At 36.7% G+C, this 22989-nt stretch overlaps 1 protein-coding gene across 1 annotated transcript in view; it reads right to left on the reverse strand.

Annotated features, from left to right (window-relative positions):
* Nucleotides 1-12440: 12440 nt before the first annotated feature.
* Nucleotides 12441-22989, reverse strand: part of COL21A1 (collagen type XXI alpha 1 chain) — a 111456-nt gene continuing 100907 nt past the window's right edge. The window contains exons 24-30 of the mRNA XM_074922489.1: nucleotides 22553-22597; nucleotides 20432-20464; nucleotides 16751-16897; nucleotides 16601-16655; nucleotides 16122-16322; nucleotides 14539-14616; nucleotides 12441-13812 (exon numbers count right to left, since the gene is read on the reverse strand). Coding sequence (XP_074778590.1) covers nucleotides 13625-13812; nucleotides 14539-14616; nucleotides 16122-16322; nucleotides 16601-16655; nucleotides 16751-16897; nucleotides 20432-20464; nucleotides 22553-22597 — 747 coding nt within the window. The 3' untranslated portion in view covers nucleotides 12441-13624. The remainder of the gene's footprint in view (nucleotides 13813-14538; nucleotides 14617-16121; nucleotides 16323-16600; nucleotides 16656-16750; nucleotides 16898-20431; nucleotides 20465-22552; nucleotides 22598-22989) is intronic.

Here is a 22989-nt window from a genome sequence, read left to right on the forward strand (position 1 = left end):
CGCTGAGGGATATGGTGTAGTTGGGAACTGTCAGTGTTAGGTTAATGGTTGGGCTAGATGATCTTCAAGGTCCTTTCCAACCTAGATGATTCTGTGATTCTGTAATACTTGTTTCAGAAACCTTGTCTGGAGCCCACTGAATCCTGATGAATTTGTAGCTGTTTCCTTCAACACTGAAACCCTGTTACTGAGCACCATGCTCACTAGGAGTATGACAGCGACTGCTCTTTCCCCAGAAAAGTTTGAATAACTTTGTCCTAGTTGTTTCAAAGCAAAATCTGAAAATAAATAAACAAATAAATAAAACCATTAAAAGTTTACATTAACACTTAATATACAAATATACGATATCAGCTCCTCATATTCTAGGTCACAACTATTTCCTCTGTAAAAGCTGGAAGCATTTGAAAATGTTTTTTTCAATTCTAGAATTTAGTTTTCTGTTACTGATCTGAGTGACCTCTATATTGACCAGAAGTTCATGGTTTTATGTTTTTTGGTTGTTTAGGGCTTTTCTTTTCCTTTAGAGAAGTACCTGGGACTTAGCTGCACTGTCTAAATTGATATTTTAGAAAAATATATTTTCATGAAAAATGTGATGTCTCAGCTGTATCTGTAACTAAACATTTTCATGTAAGGAAGGCCTATATATGGGTAGAATATAATTTATTAGTGAAAACCACATGATAATTTTATCCCAGCACAGAAGTTTGGAAGTTTGACAAAGCTGTTATTAAACACTGCTTCCTACGTACAGCTCTTGGCAATATTTTTCCACTCTTTAGAAGGCCACAAATAAATAAAGCACTTACACATGTCTAGTTTGAAGCCCACAACTACTTCCAGGTCTAATAGCCCCAAGGACTTTACTCATCTACTTGCATGTACATATGTACATTCACCAATTCAGTGATCTGATGGATGAGCAATAACAAAAATAAGGAAAGGAAGTAATTTCTGAGGGCTCACATATCTGATAGCTCAGTGATAGACCTTGTTCCAGCCTCTCACACAGCTGTACACTGGCCAATATTCAGGTATCTGCAAGCCAACAATATACCACATGCATATAGACACTGTATGCCAGCAAGTGAATTGAGCCTCGGGTGGATCATGGACTATATGGCTTTCTGAATCTAAATGGATGTGAAAGACCTCCTGGAGGTCAGGCTAGTGCACTCCACATACACAAGAATTGCAAAACAAGTTAAGACTGACAGAGAAGAGAGATCAACCGACCCCACTTTTAACACAGATGTGAAGGCATAGAGATCCTTCATTTGGCTTAGAATTTCTCCCACAGTCTTAAGGCAAATGACTCCAGAAAGACCCTGAAGAACTGGGGCAGGAGGCAAGTGGAGAAAATATCCCCCTGCTATTATACATACAAGGAAAGTGAGCAGATTAAGTTGTCTGAAATCAGTGTGCCGAAGTGCACAAGCATGTGTCTGTCTTTTGATGATCCAGCATGGAAAATGAGATTGCTGACCATCAGGGATATTCTGGAACACCTCCCATAACCATAAAGGAATTCCCATTAGTATACTTGCTATAAAAAATTAATTTCCATTTGTCAACAACCAGCGCACAGGGCTCTCAGGGCACTTTAACAGATGACAATTTGTTTAAACATTTGTTTTAAGCATTTAGATAGAGGAACATTTTGTTATGTATATATATGTTTCTGCAGTATCCAAATATTTTTACTGGAAACCAAAATTTCACTTCTTCCAAACACAGTATTTCTCTACTTGGCACATGGGCACAACAGATGGAGTAAATATGAGAAATTGCTACAACACTGAGAAAAGTTTCTTTTCAATTTTGAAGAGCTTGGAACTGATGTTAAGATTTTCCTGCTTTACTTCCTTGAAGTCAATGGTATGTAATATCATTAATGCATACGTTGCATAATCATGCAAGGAATAAATGTTTGTATCATCTTCACTGATGTATAACAGAGCACTCTCCAGACATAGTGAAAGTTTCTCTTTCCCAGGCATTTCAATATTAGAATTAACTACTGAGATTGACCTATAGAGTTCTCTAACCTGGGATCTGCACTCAGGTGATCCATCATTCCCATGGTAATAATCTCTCTTTTTGAGTAGCTTGATATAGTGACTTTTTAATTTGAGGACGAGAAAAGAAACAACAACCTCACTACCACTCAGATAATCCACAGTATCTGAAAGGCATCTGTATTATCAGAAATGACAGCATTGTAGGACTACATTCCTAAAGATCTGTTTAAAAGCAGTAGAACTTAGGTACGGAATTGCATGGGAAAAATTTTAATTTCACAGAGATGTAATATTTAAAAAAATAAATTGTTTCATTTTCAGGTTGAAGTTAAGAGTTTACAAATTGAAAGCACCAGCCTTTGCCTACTGCAGCTTCATCAGTACTCCAGGAACTGGTATGAAGAAGCAGAGAAGACCTTGCATCAACTGAATATCATCAGCAGTTTCAACAACCCACATGGGAACACAGTTCACACACACACACACACACACACACACACACACGAACATTAATACCATTCTTCAACTGCTGAAGACCTTCCCATTCAGTTTCCATTTTGACAAGAGAGCTTATTAGAACAAAGAAAAACCTTTCATTTGAAAATATTTGCCTACCTCTGCTCAGGAGCTTACTTTGGTACAGCTCAGTTAACAAATATTAGTAGAAGAAATGAAACAAAACGCACAAGTTCTGGAGAAAGCCATTAGAAGTATTTGTATACATAACCATAGGATTTACTCAAAATGCTCAGGACTTACTCAAAGAGCTACAAGGAATTAGTAGGATCATGACATACACTTCTGGGTTTGTTCCAGGCATTTGTCGATCCATAAGCAGCGTTTATCACCAGAACAGTTACACATGAGGAGCCAGCAGCTGCCATAGGCTCTTCTGCCTAACAGAGGCAAAGCTATCATCATTCTCTACTTGCTTTCCATTGCAGTTCACCTGTGGTCAGATTATACCCACCTGCTTGTACAGTGACGTTGTCCTTTGAGGTATTTCTTTTTCCTCCCTACTGTTAACTTCATCATATTTACAGAGGGCAAAAACAGCTTTTTGTGTGGTCTGTTTTGTTACACTAGATAGGCAAGCCAAAGTCTTTAGATTTGAAGTGATAAACAGACTATTGGATGTTGTATATATTCCAATCCATTAAATTGCACCTAGTTGTATCTCTAACCAACTCTAACTTGTTTAATAAAAGAAACACTCAGCCTCAAATGTTAAGCGGTAAAGGTAGGGATACACAGTAAGGGTTTTAGTTGTATTTACTCTATGCACAATGTAGGAAACTATCAAACAGGCAAGAAGTTTATTCCTGAGAGTAACTATTTTTACTATCCAATTCTTCCAGCTCTTCCAGCTGCAAAATAGAAAAGAACTCCCAGAAAGGTGAAGATTTCTCATACTGATACCTCGGAGCTCCTTCCCACCACACAGCTAAAGATCCCCTACAACACTGGATATAGAGTCCTTCTGCTAGCAGATCTGTTCAGCATCCACCATCTCTCTCAAGCAGTCCTCTCCTTCTCACATGACTCAGGAACCAGATAAGTCACAGGGAGAACGATCACACAGTGGTAATAGTAACACTCAACAGCCAGGCTACGGCCTGTGCATCTTCCAGTAACTCACTTTATACCTCAGGACCCAAGGCCTTGGCTTTTGCACTTCCTATTTACAGGACCATTGTAAGCACAGCAGAACAGACTGAGGTAGAAGGAAGATGTGGATGAAGGCACACAGACAGTACAGTGTTACACAAGGAAGGCAGAAATGTAATTTTAAAAAGAAAAAAAAAAGGTGAGATTTAAAAAAAAAAAAAAGTAATTTGCAGATAGAGGGGAAAAAAGCCCAAATATCTATCACATGATAGAAATGAAATAATATACTGTAGGGACCTTGTGAATGGACAAGTTACATGTATGACAAAGTATATAGGCCATGGGTGTGACCTGGGGGAGAAAGAGAGAGAGAGCCAATAAAAATTGTGAAACTTCTATGGATTACGCTTTGCAGCAGATAACCACACAGATATCTAGCCTTTAAATTGTAAAATACAAAAAAATCCCAACCCAAAATGCAAACTGTATCTCCATTTTCTTCACACTGTAACAGTATTAACTGTATGAAACTTATCATTTCAGTAGAATTTGCCTCTCTCATTTTAACATTGTCCCTACTGACTTCTACTCCGTTTAAAAGCTATGAGTTAATCTCTGAAAGAGATGATCTAAGTAGCAGTTCTCTTTTATCACATCAATACTTCTCTAATCATATTCCTATGCTGCATGTAACTAGGACAGGAGACGAGAAGTCTTTGGTTATTTTTCTCCTGCTGACCAGAGTCAGCATACATTTCTACACCAGGTATTTTGTTCCTGGCTAAATGGCTGCACAGCACTCCCACATATACAGAGCCTACACTGTTCCAGATACACATATATCTATAAAATACATATATAGATACAGAGACAGAAAGATAGTCACCATTTATTGGCTGTTACCCATTTTTCAGTTGGTCTACCAGGTCAACTAGTTTGCTAACAATTCAGGTGAAAACTAACTCTTCCACAAAGAGAACACTTGTTGAAGGCAAACCTGTCATAAACCAAACCACATCAAAACTCTCTACATATAGTCTTGTCACAGAGCCATTCTTTGTTGTTAAAAACTTTTAACATCCCAAAATGCTTAGTTGATAACCTATTTTTCAGTTTACTGCTTTCTCCTTTTTTCTGTTATTGCTGGGAACTTAGTTCAGCTACATTACCTTCAGCAGCAAGAGCCTTCAGACGGTTGGAAAGTAAGGGCTCCCGCTCATGACAGACAGGAGCTGGCCTCTCTCCCCTAGGAGTCACCAGAACATTCACAGACATCATACTTCCTTAACAAGCATAGCTCCAAGTTACTTCTTGTCAGCTGATCACCAAGTATACATTAAATATTGGCTCATTTACTCTTCATCCAGCTTTTATGTTACCAGTGGTCAGGGCTATGCTATCAACTTTTCAACCAGTAAAACTTACCATAATGATTCACTAGTGAGTTACCATCAAAGTATTATTCCAAGGTTTCTCAAGCTTTTGGCAGTATGCACGTAATGCAAAGGCATCCTTAAGGCAATGACGTAATTGTGAGGAAATATGATATTAATATACTTCTATGTCAAGCTTTATGAAATTTACCTTCTCATGGCAGATCCTGCCTGAGTTTATCCAAGAAACAAGTGGATTTTCCTATTTATTACTGACTACATCAACCTGTTAAAGGAGCATTGATAGTAACATTTAATAGCTGTTTACTTTTGCCAGTTGGTAATTTGTGGGTACTGCCAGTAGCTGCCCGTGTATAAGCTCAGCTGTATATATATATATCAGCCTGTTGGTATATGGCAGGCACCTCCAACGAACACTAGTGTACACAAAAGGGTGGATTCATAATTTAGCAGCGATCCATTTACAGTGAATACTGTAAATGAATACTGAACTCTGTGTTTCTGCTAGCTGCTGGATTCCTGACTGTAACAGACGCTTTGGTGCAGGGGCAAAAAAGAAAGTAGAGGGGATTTTATGAACATCAGTTCAGCCCCTTCCTCGTGAAAGCGAACTCACTCAGTTCCCCAGCCCAGATGGCTTTGGATATTCAGTACAAGATTTATGTGACCACAACATGCAAAGCCAGATTCTTCTTCCTCAGTTCTAGGTTGGGGTTTTTTTTCTAAGCAGCATAGTAAAAGGACTTACTGTGTGTACAAAAAAAAATCTCTTTAAACTTTCATAACACAAACACTGTTAAGTACTAGCATTTGCTTGCCAATTTCCAGAGCAGGAGTTAGATAATATCAGGGTGGGACTGTTATGATCTCTTGGATTCTCATCCAGAACTTTGGTCCTAGCTGCCAAGCTGCCAGAGATTCCTGGTGCTCAGCACTGAGACATTCATCTTGAACTTTCACCTCTGGGAGGTCTGTCACTTCATATCAAGGGGGATTGTTACACCCACGGTGTACTTTCTCATAATTATTTTTTTTTTGAGGACAAGGAGAAGCACAATTCATTCAAAACATATAATATTAGAATGAAGAAATAAAGTGAATGACCTTTTCCTTCTCATTCATTTGCTATCCAGGCTACCGTACTGTTTAAGCCAGTTTTTCCTTCAGGCTCTCTCTTGTCTACATTAAAGGTAGTATTCACTCCCACATCAATAAGAGCTTCACATACCTTGAAGAACCATGCCCCAGTTAGAAGAGAGGGGTTTTTTTTCTTTCATCTCCCAGGTAACATTATATTTTTCAACAGTTCAAGAAAGTTATTTCTTTGAAACACTGTTTCTAGGCATTATTGGGTTTTTTGCATTATATTTAATATATGATTAATATGTGTCACAGAGATACCATGAATTTTTTCATGCATTAAAAAATGAAAAACTGAAAATAATAAATGTAACACTCTCTGGAGTTTAAGAGGTTCCAACATGAGAAAGATACTTTTTGCAGGCAATATGGACAGATGATGATGTAACAGTCACATGGCTAAATCTTCTGATGAATTCTCACCTACCTTTTCCTTAAGTGGAATAATACTATGTACTTTTATCAGTGACAAGAGGAAACTTGTCAAAAAGTGTCAGAAAATACATACAGAGCACTTAGACAGTTCTTTAAGCCTATGGCAGACAACCAAGGAGCCTCCAACCTGCCAATATACCTTCTGGAGAGCTAGCCGAGTGGCCAGACACCACTTCTGGAAAAACATCTAATGGTTGCATCTTTTGCCAAGAAAGGAAAGAATAACATAGAATAATACAATATACTGGAACATCACCAGAATATTTCTTTGTTACCAAAAAGCACTTTATGCAAATATAGTAAATAGTGGGAGGGGGAAGATGTTTGTAAAGAAAAAACAGGAATCACATAGCAATGATTTCTCCATTGTAAAAATGGACTTAGATTCTCCAGGATACACAGATGATGTCCTCTGTGAGAAAATCTTACTCGTGCAAGAAGTAAATAAGCCACAAATATTTTTTTTATATTAATTCAAGTTTTAAACATTTCACTAGCATCCCACAAGACAACAGTTCTTAAAATGTTTTTCTGTCTTTGCTGAATATGCATTAGTAAGATGTATTTTGATTCATCAGCTATGTTTTCCACCTACACGAAAATATTATAGTCTCTTTTCACAGGGATTTGATTCAATCTGTGTGAACTATAATGACAGATCCTGACCGTGTCCACTGCCAGGACAATCAGGTGCACTGATAAGGAATTTCATTTTAATGCACCTTGAGTTTTCTGACAAATGAGATTCTCTAGTTCTGAAAGATGCAGAGCTAACAATTCTCAGCTCCTCTATAAGATGCCAACGAACCTTGAAATATACTGGCTACACCTGAAGCAGACAATGACATCTTTCTTGGCTCTGAACCAGTAACAGGACTGTGATAGTTCAGTTCTTACAAGAAGACTAGATTTTATTCTTTTACTTTTTCATTTTTGATTGGAAGACTTTCTTTTACTTTTTCATTTTTGATTGGAAGACTATGATATTTCAGTTAAACAAATGAAGAACTGGGAACTACACATATACATACATACCATATATAAATACATATTCACAGAATAAATCTGCACATGTGGAAACCATCTCTGACATCTGGTCTTTTACTAAATTCTATATGTATATATAGAGACATCACTCCATATGTATTTACTCCAAACTTCCCTAAGAAGATCATGATTCTCAGAGGTGCAAATTGATGAGCTCCATATAACACTAAGCCTTCATTAAGAAATTCAGTTCCTACAGTAATACTTCGCAATTGTGCATCTTTACATCCAACTAAATGCCTCAGTATCTAACAGGCAATAGTAATCAATGACCATAGTAAATTGGTAAATTTTAAATCCATTTTACACACACAGAGATATTATTAGTTGAAAATGTATTCAAGCTTTAGTGTAGTGAATTGTGATTCCTCTACTGACACCAACAGGCACTCGACCAACCAGGAAGTATGTTTTTTAACTCAAGATCACACAGCAAGGTGCTACTAAAACCATCCAGAAAATCTTTTTGCATCTTACCCTCTGCTTAAGAATTAGCCCAAGATCCAGTTTTAAAGCCTATCATCAGGAGAGTAAGTAAATGTCAGTTAACAGAGTTTCTCGTAACTGTTTCCAGGCAGGATCTGGTAGTTTGGTGGTGACATGTTTCACAGTGGATTTTTTTATTCACAGCTTCTGATTGCAGATCAACACCCTCAGTAATCTCATATAGTTTGTAAGAATAGTAAATGAGAGCATTCTTTCTGAGGATCATTAATCTGATAATACTCAAGTTTATACCATTTGTTTAACTTCTTACTTTAGAATTAGCTGAAGATCTGGGAAAAGCACTCATCTTCTCGGATAAATAGTCATATTCTCAGTTATCCAGTCAAGATATGATCTTGAACACACCTACATTTACTGTATTTTTCTCACTATATCACATGAAATGAGAAAATTGAATGATTGTGAATTCAGCTAAATTCTGGCTTGACAAAATCTTCTAAGGAGCAATAATCTAAATCACAGGTTCCTAGGCTATAACATATGCATTTCAGTGGGATGCAAGACACTTGCTAATAGTTCTGGTTATTTAAACATATAAAACTAGGTTTTCAAAGTGCATCTTCATTTAAATAAGCTACATTATTATTAGCTTTCAAAGAGGCACCTCCACAGGTGAGATGGTTAGCACTTCTTCTGAAAAATTACAATTTGTCAAATCCATTTTCGTAGAATTATGACAGGTTCACAGACTCTAATTCAGAGCAAAATACCAGAGATATAGTAGTACGGAAGCTCAAAGCATCCAAACAACTCAGCAGTTAAGGCAATCAAATAGATTCAGCTTCAAATCTCTTCCTTTTGTGGATCAAGGGTTTGAAGTTTGTTTTACATTTAGCGAAGCCTCTTAATTATTTAGTTTTCAGTCTTTCTTACTATATTATTACACAAAACAGAATAGCTTCAACATGAGATTTTGCTTTAAAGCTCTAACAAAGACATGTACTAGCTGAGATTTTATTCTTTGAGCTAGGCCAGACGAGGTACCTTAGATACCAGAAGAAGTAGAGGAAAACTAAAAGTCTCTCTTTTATTTGCATAGACAAAAAGAATAAAATAAAGATAAATGTTCCCAAATGCCTCCCAAGGTGAGAACCAGAAGACCAACTACCTCAAGTGTATGTATACCAGTGCAGCTGGGGAACAAACAGGAGGAACTGGAGCTCCGTGTCCAGTCAGGAAGTTATTGTATCATAGGAATAATTGAAACATGGTGGAACAACTCACATGACTGGAGGATCACAGTGGATGGCTATAGGCTCTTTCATAAAGACAGGCAGGGAAGAACAGGAGGAGGAATCGTGCTATATGTTTAAGAGATCCTGGAATGTATAGAAATCAACTATGGTGATTGTGGAAGCCCTATCAAATGCTCCTGGGTCAAGATCGGAGGGATCGTCTCCAATGGGGATCTTACAGCCGGGTTCTGCTACTGACCCCCAAACCAAGATGATAAGGCCAAAGAAGTATTTGGGTCACTTAAGCAAGCTTCAGGTCAACAGAATCTGGTTCTTATGCATGACTTCAACTACCCAGACATTTGTTGGAAGAACAATACAGCAGCTCATGTCATCCGTCAAGTTCCTGCAATGCGTGGAGGACCACTTCCTCATACAAATGTTAGATGTGCCAACCAGGAATGAGGCACTGCTGGACTTGCTACTCACAAACCAAGAAAACCTGCTTTGTAGTATCTCTTTTAGTGACAGCCTTCGCTGCAGTGATCACAGTATCATGGAGTCAGGGATCCTGCTGAGCACACTGAAGGTTAGTACTAAGGTAAAGCTTTTAGATTTTACAAGAGCAAACCAGCTCAATCAGCTCAGTTGGGAGGGATTCCATGGGAAGCTTCCATGGAAGATAAAGGAGTTAGCAAGTGCTGAGAGTTTTTCTAGAATGCTCTCCTAGAAGCACAAAAACAGTTCATCCCCTTTAAAGGTGAGGGAACTTGGTGGAGAAAAAGAACACCCTGGCTTAACTGCAAGCTTCTGAGTCTGCTCAAATCCAAAAGAGAAGCATATCAGAGATGGAAAGAAGGACAAATACCTGTTGAGAACTATAAGGGCACTGCCAGGGCATGCAAAGATGAAATGAGAAAAGCAAAGCTCAGCTTGAATAGAAACCGGCCAGAGATGTCAAAAAACTACAAGAAAGGGTTCTTCAGGTACATAAACAACAAGCAGAAATAGAAGGAACTGGCCTGCTGTTAAACAGGAGAGGTGAATTAGTCACCAACAATGCTGAAAAGGCAGAGGTCCTCAACTTTTTCTTTACCTGTCTTTATCAGCACTCATGGGCCCCAGGCCTTGGGAACAAAAATCCAGGTCAATGCAAACACAGATCCACTGTCAGTGAAGGAAGACTTGATATGAAAACTGTTACCAGGATCTTGACTCCTACAAATCAATGGGCCCTGACATTATTCACCCGAGGGTGTTTAGAGAGCTGCCTGACATCATTGTGAGGGCACTCTCCATAATCTTTGAGAAACTGTGGAGATCAGGGACATCCCAGAAGACTGGAAGAAGGCTAATGTCACCCCCCTCTACCAGAAAGGCTTAAAGAGGATCCAGAAAATTATAGGCTCATCAGTCTTACTTCAGTCCCTGGAAAAGATATGGAATGAATCCTCCTGGGGTTATCACAAGTCAAATGAAGCCTGTGATTGGGAAAAGCCAGCACAGATTCACCAAGGGCAAATAGAGGGAAAAGTTCCGGGTAATACTAGTTCATCAGAGAAGACCTACGTGACTCTTGTATAATATCTAAGAATTAAGAAAAATGAGAAGCTGACAGAGCTACATACTTTGATTAAGTATCAACATCACTGAGGTATGACTGAGGTTCCTTACCTAGAATTATGGACATATTTCTAGAATAACTCATTCCCCCTCAAAAAAGTAAAGCAGAGAATTACAAGGATGAACAGGGAGCAGAAAGCCTTTCAAACAGGTGGAAAATAAAAGGTTTGCTTCCTAACCTAGAAGACAAAAGGCTGTCAGGGAACATCAGTTTTCTAAAAGATGCCAAAAGAAAGGAAGTAACTCAAGGTAAAAACATTAGCGTAAGAATGAAGGTATATAAAATGGCCAATACATGCAGATTGAAAATTACATATAGATGCTCAGTCATTCAGAAACAACCCTTCAATAGGACTAATGGGGTGACAAAACCACCACTATTTTTAGAATTGAAGCTTGATATATGTGTGAATTTGATTAAACGAAATCATAACTAAGTTACCAGACTGGCTAATAAATCAAGACTTTTTTCCTGTCAAATGCACTACATTAATTTTTTCTCTTCCTCTTGATAAAACTGAAATGCTTGGATATAGGATGAAATGTTTGGCCTAAATGAATGCAAAAAAAAAGTGAAATATTAAAAAAAATCCAACTTTCCCACCATGTTTCTGATGTGGAAGAATTATGTATGTTATTTTAAATTATAATGAAAACACATACTGTGATTTTCTACAAGTAAGGAATTCTGGTTTTCTGTTTGTATTTGGTGCAGTCAGAGGTCTTTCTGACTTGCTCTTTTTTTTGGTTTGCTTCCTCCCATGCTCACCAGTCACACCACCATACATCTTATTTGAAAAGGTGTCTTAAATGTGGATTTAAACTAGCACGCAGTGTGGACAGCTCGAAAAGTTTCTACAAACATGCTGGGATTCTTATTCCTTCCTGACCTAGCAACATGTTTCACTTCCAGTTCTCAAAAAATAAAGTGTGAGACTGAATGCAACAAAATAAGAAGTTTCTAGATTCTTTCTTCCACAAATTCAATCAATGCTTGTTCACCTGAGCAAAGTCCTACAGCACGTACCGAGGAACACACGTTTGGGGAGAAAACTTCACACAGAGCTTTACTTCTCAGGTCATACCAGTTATCTTTCAAGAATCATTTGCAGGTTTTCAGGCTAGGTTTTATGAGATGCTTATAACTGCACTCTGCTAAGCAAGGCTGTGGTTTGGCTACGCTACTCACGGCAAGCCCCCTTCTGCGGGCCGCAGCTCTGGGTAGGCAGCATGGGCACAGTGCAGCTGGCCGCACTGGCACTCCCTGCCCTGCAGGCAGCACGACCCCAGTGGAAAGGTGCTGATCCCAGGCATGGTGCTTTCTCCAGAGGAAATGAAAGGATACTGCTGCAAGGTGGAACTATCCCTCCATATATTACAGGCATCGCTCTTTTCTGCGACACAGGTGACTCTTGCAATCGCTCATCAAATCACCACCAGTTCTTTACAAAATTTTATTTTACCTTGAATGTCAAGCATATTACCAATCTCTGATAGTAGGACAACAGAAAAAAAAAAACAAAAAACACATTAAAAGAAGCCATTAGAAAGCGTTGGTTAAGTTCAATACAAGACTCTGCCTTAATTTAAGAAATGGATTTTAAATTCTCAGGAACTCAGCCTTTGTTCTTTATGTAAAAGCAAGCGGTACACCTCATTAGCAAAGCATACAATGAAAATTACACATAGCCTGCTTAAAATGAAAAAGGAAACAGCGTAACAAACATTGCAGCTAGTCAGTCAGCAGTTAGACCTTTCTCCTTGTAAACCTGCTGCTTCAATTTGGCAACTTCAGTCCTTGAGGAGAAACAGCAAGGGGTATATAACTTAATTACGCAGAACTGTTAGACTGGGGTTGTGCAAACATTTTAATTTTTATTTTTGTCAAATCATAGCTACAAGCAAGCTATACCAGTTTTTCACTCTTTTAAAAAAAATTTTTAATGCTATTTTCATATAAGTTGAATCACCCACATGGAACCTTTTGACTTTTTGTTGATAACAGAACCATCTTCAGTAAAACCTTGGCCTTTCTTGAGCCAGGAGTTCTACCCTTTTATTTCACCTTAATTTTTAGCAAAAAGTTGCATGGCAAATTAGGTGATATTACTTCCATAATAAGTTCAGATATTTCTCTTCATTTATAAAAATCTGATATATGCTTTCACTCACAGAACACTTGGAGCTATGACATATGAAATGTACACAAGCCAATGAGATTCACACGCATATGAAGTCAAAGCCAGCCACATTCTTTCAAAATCAAATACTGTATATGTCGGCTGCATGTGAAAACTTTCACAGTAATTTATACCTGACCAATACCATTTAAGGCCTAATCCTGCTCCCACTGGCATCTCCAGCAATTTTGCAAAGGAATTCATGGTAACAGGAGTATGTTAGGACACTTAAATACTAAATATCAAATACTATTGTTAATTGTTTTCCTATTAAAGATGATCTCTTTAAAAATACTTGAGATTCAATCGATGCAAGTTATACAAAAATTATTGGAGGCTTTTTTCTAAAGGAACGTATAACCTTAGGTTTTTATAATGTCAGAGGTACTTTTGTTCCTGCTTATGGGATTATTGCTGGTTGCCTTCCTGAGACCTGAAAGACCATAAAAGACAAGCACCATACCTATTCCTCTAAATTACTGTATCACAAATTAATAATTTGGTCCCTTTCTAAATGGATCTCTCCCCACAATTACACTAAAACATAGTGATGGGTCACAAATTCCAGGGGGTCCAACTGGTCCTGGCATTCCTGGAGTGCCACGATCTCCATCTTTACCAGGCTGCCCACGCTCTCCAGGACGTCCTTCCTTACTCATACCTGGCGGACCTTCAGGACCTTAACGATACACATGCAATAAACAAATACATTACATAGTATTTTAATTAAAATGAAAACAAGAGCAAGTATGGATCCCTGCTCTTTGGTGAGTATGCAGATAACGAAAACATTTTCTGGAAAAGACACTTGTCACAAACTGCTTGTATGTTTATACAAACAATATGATACCTTATTAAGAATTTTTTTTTAAAGCACATGGAAAACACTTTAAATAAAAATAGCTTTTAAAAGGAAATATAAAAATCCACTTTAGAACACTGTTATACTTTATCATATAATATGGAACCACCACAGCATGAATCAGAGTCCTATTTCTATTTATTTCTCTGGCTTTGGATCAGGACCTAATATCTCTTCCAAATACTCAACTTTGCATTTTGCATGAATACACTGCTGTTAGGAAGAAGGTTTTTCTTCACTAAGCAATGTCACATGATTATATCAGGGCTCAGCTTTCAGTAATGGCTGACTTCAGAAGTCATCTATCAAGAAACAGCAGTCTCAGGACCCAGTATCTGCAAGACCTGTCTTATATTAAATCATGTATTATATGACAATTTAAAAGGCATACAAGACACAGACATTAGTCACAAAACATATATAGTACTTAAGATGGGTAAGAACTATTGAAGTTTTGCAAATTATATCAACATTTTTTCTAAACCACTGTTTTTAAAAAATGATTAGCATGCACTGAATCAGCACAGCTGAACCATCCCTCACCTGGAGGTCCTGGGGGGCCTTGGATCCCAGGAACCCCAATTCCTTGATTGCCTTTTGCGCCATTTTTTCCTGGCAGTCCTGTGAAATAGCAAACACGTATATCTTTGCATACTGGGAATATTTTCATCCAATTAATTAGGAAGTCAGCATTTGATAATACTTATTGCATAAAAAATGCAATAGTTCAAAATCAAATAATGGGATGTAAAATAAACATTCCCTTGTAACCCACATAGTGTGACTGTTTTTTAAATTATGATAATTTCTACTGAATTAAGAGCTGATGTAGGACCTGTTAAGCAGACAGACACTATGAGATGAGGGAATGGATGATGGGCAATTTAGAAATTTGCCATCATTGCCTTCCCATTGGCAAAGTTTTTAAGAAGTTATATGAAGGAAGTGTAAGGAATTTATCACAGCCTCTGTGAAATACAGAATACATAGACGATCTTCCACAACATATGGCAGAATTAAATCTCCACCAAAAAAAATACTGAGAGGGGCAAAATATGTGCTCTCTTACACTAGTACAACCCAGTAACTTCAGTTTCTTCATAGAAACATATGCCTATTTTTCCAACTCTTCATGGAATAGCCAGAACTGTTAAGTGTCAGCTCCAGAAGAAAACTGGACATTCTGCTGTTGCAGATGAAATTATAAAAGCACTACAGACAAATCATTACTACATCCAAAATTAATCTGATGTGCTAGGTCACAGTTAGTAAGTTACAAAGAAAGTAAATATTTACCAACGATTTGCCTTGCCTACCCTTGGCACATTACTAGTTAGCTATATTTCATACAGCTTTCCTGATTATTTTATTTTTATGCTATAGGAAACACAGGCACTGGCTGGGACCAGTTACCAAATTATGGACTTCACCCTAGTATCTTGGTCTAGTTCCAGACTGTGTATTCATACTTAAAGTCTGCAAATATATCACAGAAATCAGCTGGAATGCTAGGACAGATGAGTCACCTGAAAGCATAAACCCTAGCTTGCCTGAAAAGAAACCAGAATGTTTAAGAAAAGCATAAAGGAGTAAAAATCCTTATGAAATAAAAAGAGAAAAAAGAGAAAGCCCTGGGAAATCAGAGGGAGAATAAAGGTTGTCTCATGCCACAAATCAACCTATAAGGTAGCAGACAGTAAATAGCCAGTGAAAAAATACTATTCTTTAAAATAGCAGAAACAAAGAAGTTTGGAAGAAAAGAAACCAGAAAACATGGAAATATATCAAAATCCATGTCTAAGCATATTTGATCTAAAAAAAAAAAAAATCCAAATGCAGCTAAAAACATTGATTTAAGACTAACAACTCTCTAAAAAGGTGAGAACAAAGTTCATCTATAGTAGAACTGAACACTAGCTATCTTGTTGTGTTCTTGTACTTTCTCTTATTCTGACATGCTTTATTCATAAGTGGAGAAACATTCACATTGCACAATGTCCTCAATTACACTTTGTGATACCAACCCAGTTATTCCCTTAGTCCACCCAGCGCTAATTCCATTTAAAACTGGAAGCAGAAAACAAAGTCATAAAGGCCATTAGCACTGTGACACATGCACACAGTACCTCTTGTCCCACGAGCTCCAGGGCGACCCGGGATGCCCGTCAGCCCCGGAATGCCATCATTTCCCGGTAAACCAGGAAACCCTCTCGGGCCTTCAGGGCCTCTTGGACCTGGTGGTCCTGGAAGTCCTGGCGAAGCGCTTTGGGACTGACAGTGGTTACAGTTTTGTAGCCTTCCACTCTGGAGGATGGCAGGCAACTGGGCTGGGAATAATTCAAACAAAGAATCTTAAAGTGCTGTAACAATAAAATATAAAAATATTGCCCCCTAGCCACTAACACAAAACCAGTTTCCTCTCCTTAGAGAATATGATACCTTTAGGAAACAAGATGGTCAAGTATGGAAAATATATTTACATACCTATAGGAAAACAAGTGGTAGATCAGCAATATTAATCTTGCTTTCAAGAAAGCCTATTTATCAGGAAACTTCTTTAACACTTTAAACAAGGAAAAGACCATAAACAGGCTTTCAAACTTACTTCTCAGTACATCTGAACACACCTCTCGAATAAATTCTTCTGAAAATTCTCGTGCCTAAATTGAACAGAGTATAGTTAAAAAAAAACAGAGAATGTGCATTTGCAGTTTTTAAGGTCCCCAAAATGACAAGTTTGAGGTCCTATACGTACAGGTTTTCCATCTGATCCAGGTGGTCCTGGGGGTCCTCTATCTCCTGGCTGACCTCTGAGACCAGGAGGTCCAACCAAACCCTGGATACCAGGTTCTCCTTTTTGTCCACTGATGCCTCGAATGCCTGGATCTCCTTTCTCACCTTTCTGGAATGAAAACCCACAAAAAAGCCAAGTGTATCTTCACAGACCATTTGGAAGCTAGGTAGCACCAAGCAAACATGTTCTGAGAAAATCTTCATTGATGTTTTTCATAAAATGAATATAAGTTGTCACTGAAAATTAACTTGATACTGAGATCTATTTTACTGAAATATACTGAAGTTTTCAGATTCTTTTAATAATTGTTTCAGATACAATTATTTACCAAATATAACTAGAAAAAAATTACTATTTTTTTTAAACTTTAAGGACCCATTTTACTTACTAATTAATATAAAATAAAATAGTCTTCCTTATTAACATAAGGCCTTATTCACTTTTTCATGAGAACTAGATAATTTGTTACAGTACATTAAAATCCTTAGAATGCTGGAAAATAGAAGTGATATTCTGGCATCACTGACATTCTTGGCAAACTTTACTATAATAATCAAGACTTTTATCCTATGTCTGTAGTATATAAGACAATGGAAAAGAATAGTTAAATATCAGTTAGGGTTTTTTTTTTTGGGGGGGGGGTCTGACTTCATTTATTCTCCATATGATTGATAACAACTGTAGTCCCTTTGCTTTATTGGAAAAGGTTAAAATAATATTGGAAAATAAGTGGATATGTCTTCATCAAAGCAATGGTTCTTCTATGTATGGAATTACCTACTGTAACAGTTCATGTGGAACTCTTTCCCTATGATGGAGCCAACAAAACATCAGTGCAGTGTAATTTGGTATGTGCTCGAGATTAAAGTTAGTATATTATGTTTGCTCCCTGATGAGTTTTTTCCTTCCATTTTTGCACAGCTTTTGCATTCTGTTATCAGTTGCTTCAAAATTTTCTTTCACTCTTTCCAACCATTTTAGATGGAATTATGGAAACAAGGCAGTAGGATTACTATATATGACAAAACTTATTGGAGCACATAATGCAAGTTCAAGCAGCACTCAGGCATACAGTCCTCATAGACTTACACTGAATTTTAAATTATGGTATTTATATTGCTTTGTATCATTCTATATAGTACTTATCAAATTTTTTTACATCAGAAAAATTCAAAGCGTTCTGGCTTGTTCTAAATTAGTAACAATGCCCAAGTTCTCCACATGAATTATTACAGGCTAGCAAGCTTCAAATTCAGTACTGGATTAATAGTTTTATGCAGAGAGCTAGTCACTAAAATAAGGCAGATAGTCTTTCCTCTTAAAAAAACAGAGAAATCAGACAAAATGTGTGAGATGTCAGCCAAGTGCCTAAGAGTACTGCTGGAAAGATGGTCTACTGGTAAGATGCCATGCATGAACTGAACAGCAGTCTATACCCTCTTCCCACTACAAAAATTATACACTAAATCAGAACTGACTTTTTCTAAGGTTGTAATTATATTTTATTTTCTTAATACTGTCAACTTGAATGTTGTAGTCATAGAGAATTGATACTCTTAGTTACACCATATAGATTTGTACTTGTTCATTTCTATTACATAATTACAAATGGTTTTTTTAATTTAACAGGGTCAGCAAGTTCAGAGATAAACATATGGAGCATATGTAGCTGCCTGTGGCTATACTAGAAGCTATATGTGCAGGAATCTGTAAATCATGCTGTTCTTGTAGCTAGAAGTTATTTAATTCTGATTACTTTTATAGCTATGGACTATGTTTACATAAAAGACATCTGACTTGCAAGCTGATTTATTTTAAAGGAGCTAGAAAGCATTAAGAACCAGTGAAATATTGGGAAAATGGCATCTATTATAGGAAAACATTACAGGCAAGAAGCCAGTACAAAACCACCAGGACAAAACATTGGAAGCATCAGCACAACTGCCTGCAGAACTTGCCAAAAAGCAAATGAAACTGCTGAGGGAATATTTTCTGCAGTATATCTTGGTCTTGTAATGCTCAGCCACATCCCATGTGTGGCCTTGTTTGTTGACCCTTGCTATTGGCAAAGAAAATTTAAAAAAAAAAAAAAAAAAAAAAAAGGAAAAGAGCTCAATAAGCACTAAGAATTCCAGACTGAAGAAAATTTATAGAGGAGTCAGTCTAACAAAAACCAACATATTTTATAAAAATAGAAAATAAACTGATTTTATAGGTCTGATAAGGAATAACAACTGCATCACTATATCTTAGGGTATAGTAAGAATATTTTTTTAAAGGATTTTTCAGAAGAAATGTATTATTACCATGATTTACAATATTTAAAGAGGCTAGTTCAATAGTATACAAGGAATCTTACCAATTTTAGCAGTGATTTAGCAAAACACCTATAAGCCAAACTGTAATCTAAAGTCTTTTATGGAATCACAGCAGCACATAGGACAATTTATATGTTTAAATGCATAAAATTATTTCATTATCAGAACTGAGCTTCCAATTAATATGTCCAGTTATTGATATGTAACAACGCTTTAATGAAAAAGGGTTGAACAAAGATATCTCTAACTAAAGTTGAAGGAGAATTATATCAATGGGACAGTGTGTACCCTGATTTCACTAAATATTGGAATAAAGAAAATATAACTAACAAAGGTGGTCTTTTAAATACCAATTTTTAAACAACATGCAATAGAAAGATTAAAAGGTCTGGCTATAAATATATCTCTACATTAGCCAAACACAAGGACAAAAAAAAAAAGAGATGGGACTTTAAAAAATATTCTGGAGAGCAACAAATGCAGTTTCTGACAGACCAAGAGAAGTCTGAGTGGACTTCCCCTTGTGCCCCACAAGTTTCAGGCTAAGCTGAATTATTTATGTATAAACTTACTAGTAAAGAATTCAGCCCTGCATTTTCTGAGTCAGTCTCAAAGACAGAATTCTCTAAAAAAAACCCCGTTGTAAAGGCTTCGCCATATTCCTTTTCATTAGCTTTGAAATAAAGAAATCTCACTAGTGAAAGTTAAAACAGACAAGACAAATAGTTCAGCTGTGGAAGTCTTTACCACAAACTTTTATAGAAGCTGAAAATACAGTGTATCAGCACAGTTCAACAGGAATTAGGCAAATGCAAGATTGATATTAAATGCAATGGTCTTGATCTCTAGCTTGAATGCCTCTGATTTGTTGACTGCCAAAAAGAGTAGAAGGTATACAAGGTGAAGGAACTTTGTGTATAGTACCCCTTATTTTTGTACCCTGCCCCGCTATTATTTGCTGCTACTGAATAATATGGATCCTTTTGATCAAGTATTCTGTATTCTTTTATGAATACTTCTTTAATTATTTGCTTTCTTCAACTAGTTCCTACACAGTTTTGTTTGTTTAATTCTCTTAATGTATATACTTGGCTTTAATTATTGTTTTAATCTTTCATTGCATTGAATATATATACCACTATGGCTCTTTTTAACTAATACTTCTTTCTGTTCTCTGATCTTTCTCAACTCATTTCTCTTCCGTTACTTATAGAGATGTGAGTATGGAAGTAAGACTGTAAACATACATTTTACAAATCACACAACCTGCAGAAACAAATGGAATAATTTTGTAATACTATATTTGTAATTACAAAATACTTACCTCTCCTTGTTCTCCACTCAATCCTTCTAGTCCCTTTAGGAATTAATATGAAAAAAAAAGAATTAAAAAATCAAGTTGAGCCAAATTACTTGGAAAGAAAAAATAATTTTTTTGCTCTTTGTTTTCAATAATTAATCACAAAAGTCAATTTTTAAAGATTCTGTGACTGCTATTTGTACAAAAAAACCAAACCGCATATAAGGATGAAAAATGTGTATCATGGTGAACATTTTAGTAATACCTTTAATATCATATACCAAAAGGGTGAGTTGGGAATGTATCATACATATTATAAACAAATAGACATAATATAGACATATAGACAAAACTTCACTCAATCTACAAAAGACAAAATTTTGTGTTCTAGTAAAAGGAAACTCCTGATTCTACCTGTTTAATACCATCTTACTAGACAGAAATCAAGTTCAGAGCCTTTGAAATATAAACTCAGTTTGTAAGCAAGCCAGACTTTGCATGTTGGCAAAAGGCTTTAGTGTCATTTCTGCCAAATGGTTCAAGGGTGTTATTGATTATTAAATTCCATGGCAAGGTGGCAGTTCAGTGCAGGCTTTTTCACTTTTCTGATATACTCCTATGAACAAGGGAATCTCTATTGTAACTTTGAGGCTTCACAAACCTTGGAAGGACCTAACACTGTCTACCACAAGTATTTGAATGACTGATTTTTTGGTCACTGACCAAACTAGATAAGCATGGGAAACAACTTTAGACCAAGTCTTTATTAGTTTTTCAGCCTTCTAAAAAGAAAAAAAAGAAAAAAAAAAAAAAAAAAGAAAAAGGCAAGAAACAGCAATTCAGTATCTGTCTGGAAAAAAAATTGTTTTCTTTCACTCACTTTGCTTTATCTTATGATCAAAATAATAAGTATATGAAAAATTTGTCCATTATTTGCAAAAGGAAAAAACAGTTTAATTTGCAAAATGTTAGAGTAGGACATTACATTTAGTTAAAACCAATGATTGGCCTTTTAGTTTAAACTATTTCTTTCCAAAAATATCGCTCAGCTTTACTACTGACTCCTGTCAACCTACGTACCGCTGAGAGTGATAAAATGTCTAACATACAATCTAGATCTCCTGCCCATGCTCCACGGGAATCAGCTCCTTCTGGCTAGACAGGCAGCTGCATTGATGTCATAATTCTGAAGAAAGCAACTGTGACTTCCTTCCAAGTCTAGTTTCAGATATGTACCTCTAACAAATACTTCTCTGTTTAGACACGACATAGATTATGAAGTTAACAATTATTTATAAATACTAACAGTTATTTTCTGTGGTACAACAAGATAGCCAACTATGACACAATCAAAATACATTGGCCCCGAGTTAAAGAGAAATAACTGGATCTCACTGATTTGCAGCTGAAACAGGAAACATCTGTAATTTATGAGCACAGAAGATGTCAATAATGACTCCCAGTACTCCTAGGAAGTAATGAACTACATGAAAGTGTAGCATAGTACATGCAAAATCTTAGTATCTGAAACATCACTCTTACAACCTTTACACAAAAGCCACTTTTTGCTATTATCGTGCATTTTATATTATTTATAACTGTGTCATGAAAATTTTCCATAATTAAGGATTTAATAAAATAATCCAGAAAAATGTACTTCCAGTCTGTTTCTCGAGATTTAATATCCCAGAACCACAGAAACATGTAGGTTAGAAGGGACCTCCATGGGTTCAACTTCCTTTTCAGAACAGATCTAGCTAGAGCAGGCTGCTCAATGCCCTCTCCAGACAGGTTTTCCCACAATCTCTGTGAGCAGCCTGCTCCAGTGTTTGACCACCCTCAAAGCAAAATGCTTTTCCCATGTACCAAGTTGGTATTTCTGGCGTTCCAACTTGTGTCCATTTCCTCCCATCTTCCATTGTGCACAGCCAAGAAAAATGTGGCTCCATCTTCTCTATATGTGTTGTACTTGTTATTTTAAAAACACTAAGGTTGTTTAAGAGGCAATTCATATAACTATGTAATCATGTTATACATAAATATATTTCTCCTGATGCAAAGAACTATCCATGTTGATTGAAGTAATCTTAAGAAACAAATATGAATCATGGCTCTCTTGAACTAGGATAGCTATTTTAACAGTACCTGTAAGCCTGGATTTCCTTGTCTTCCTTTTTCTCCTTTCAGTCCCTTCAGAAAAGCACATTTTCTTAAAATATGTATTTATCTGAGAGACAATTAAACTATCAAATATAACACAGAAAAGTAAACCCTAAAATTTCATCCTAAACCAGGCCAAATCAATCTCAAAAGTTACTTTTCAAGAGGTTAGAGCAGAAACTGTGTAGAAGGATACAGTTTCTACTCTGAATATAGAGGAGGCAAGTTAAGATCTGAGTAGTGACATGATGCTCTTCTTTTTCTTGTAGGTATTTCCATAACTTTTAGATAACAAGAAGGAAAATCCCACTTGCTATAATACAGTAGGCAGGCAGAGGCCAGGTGGCGATACTTTGATGATGAGCGATTATGTGATCCCACCGTGCCTGGGGCAGGCAGGGACAGAACCCATCCTGGGGCAC

This window comes from Athene noctua, chromosome 1 (assembly GCF_965140245.1).
Source record: "Athene noctua chromosome 1, bAthNoc1.hap1.1, whole genome shotgun sequence".
In the NCBI taxonomy this organism is placed as follows: Eukaryota; Metazoa; Chordata; class Aves; order Strigiformes; family Strigidae; genus Athene; species Athene noctua.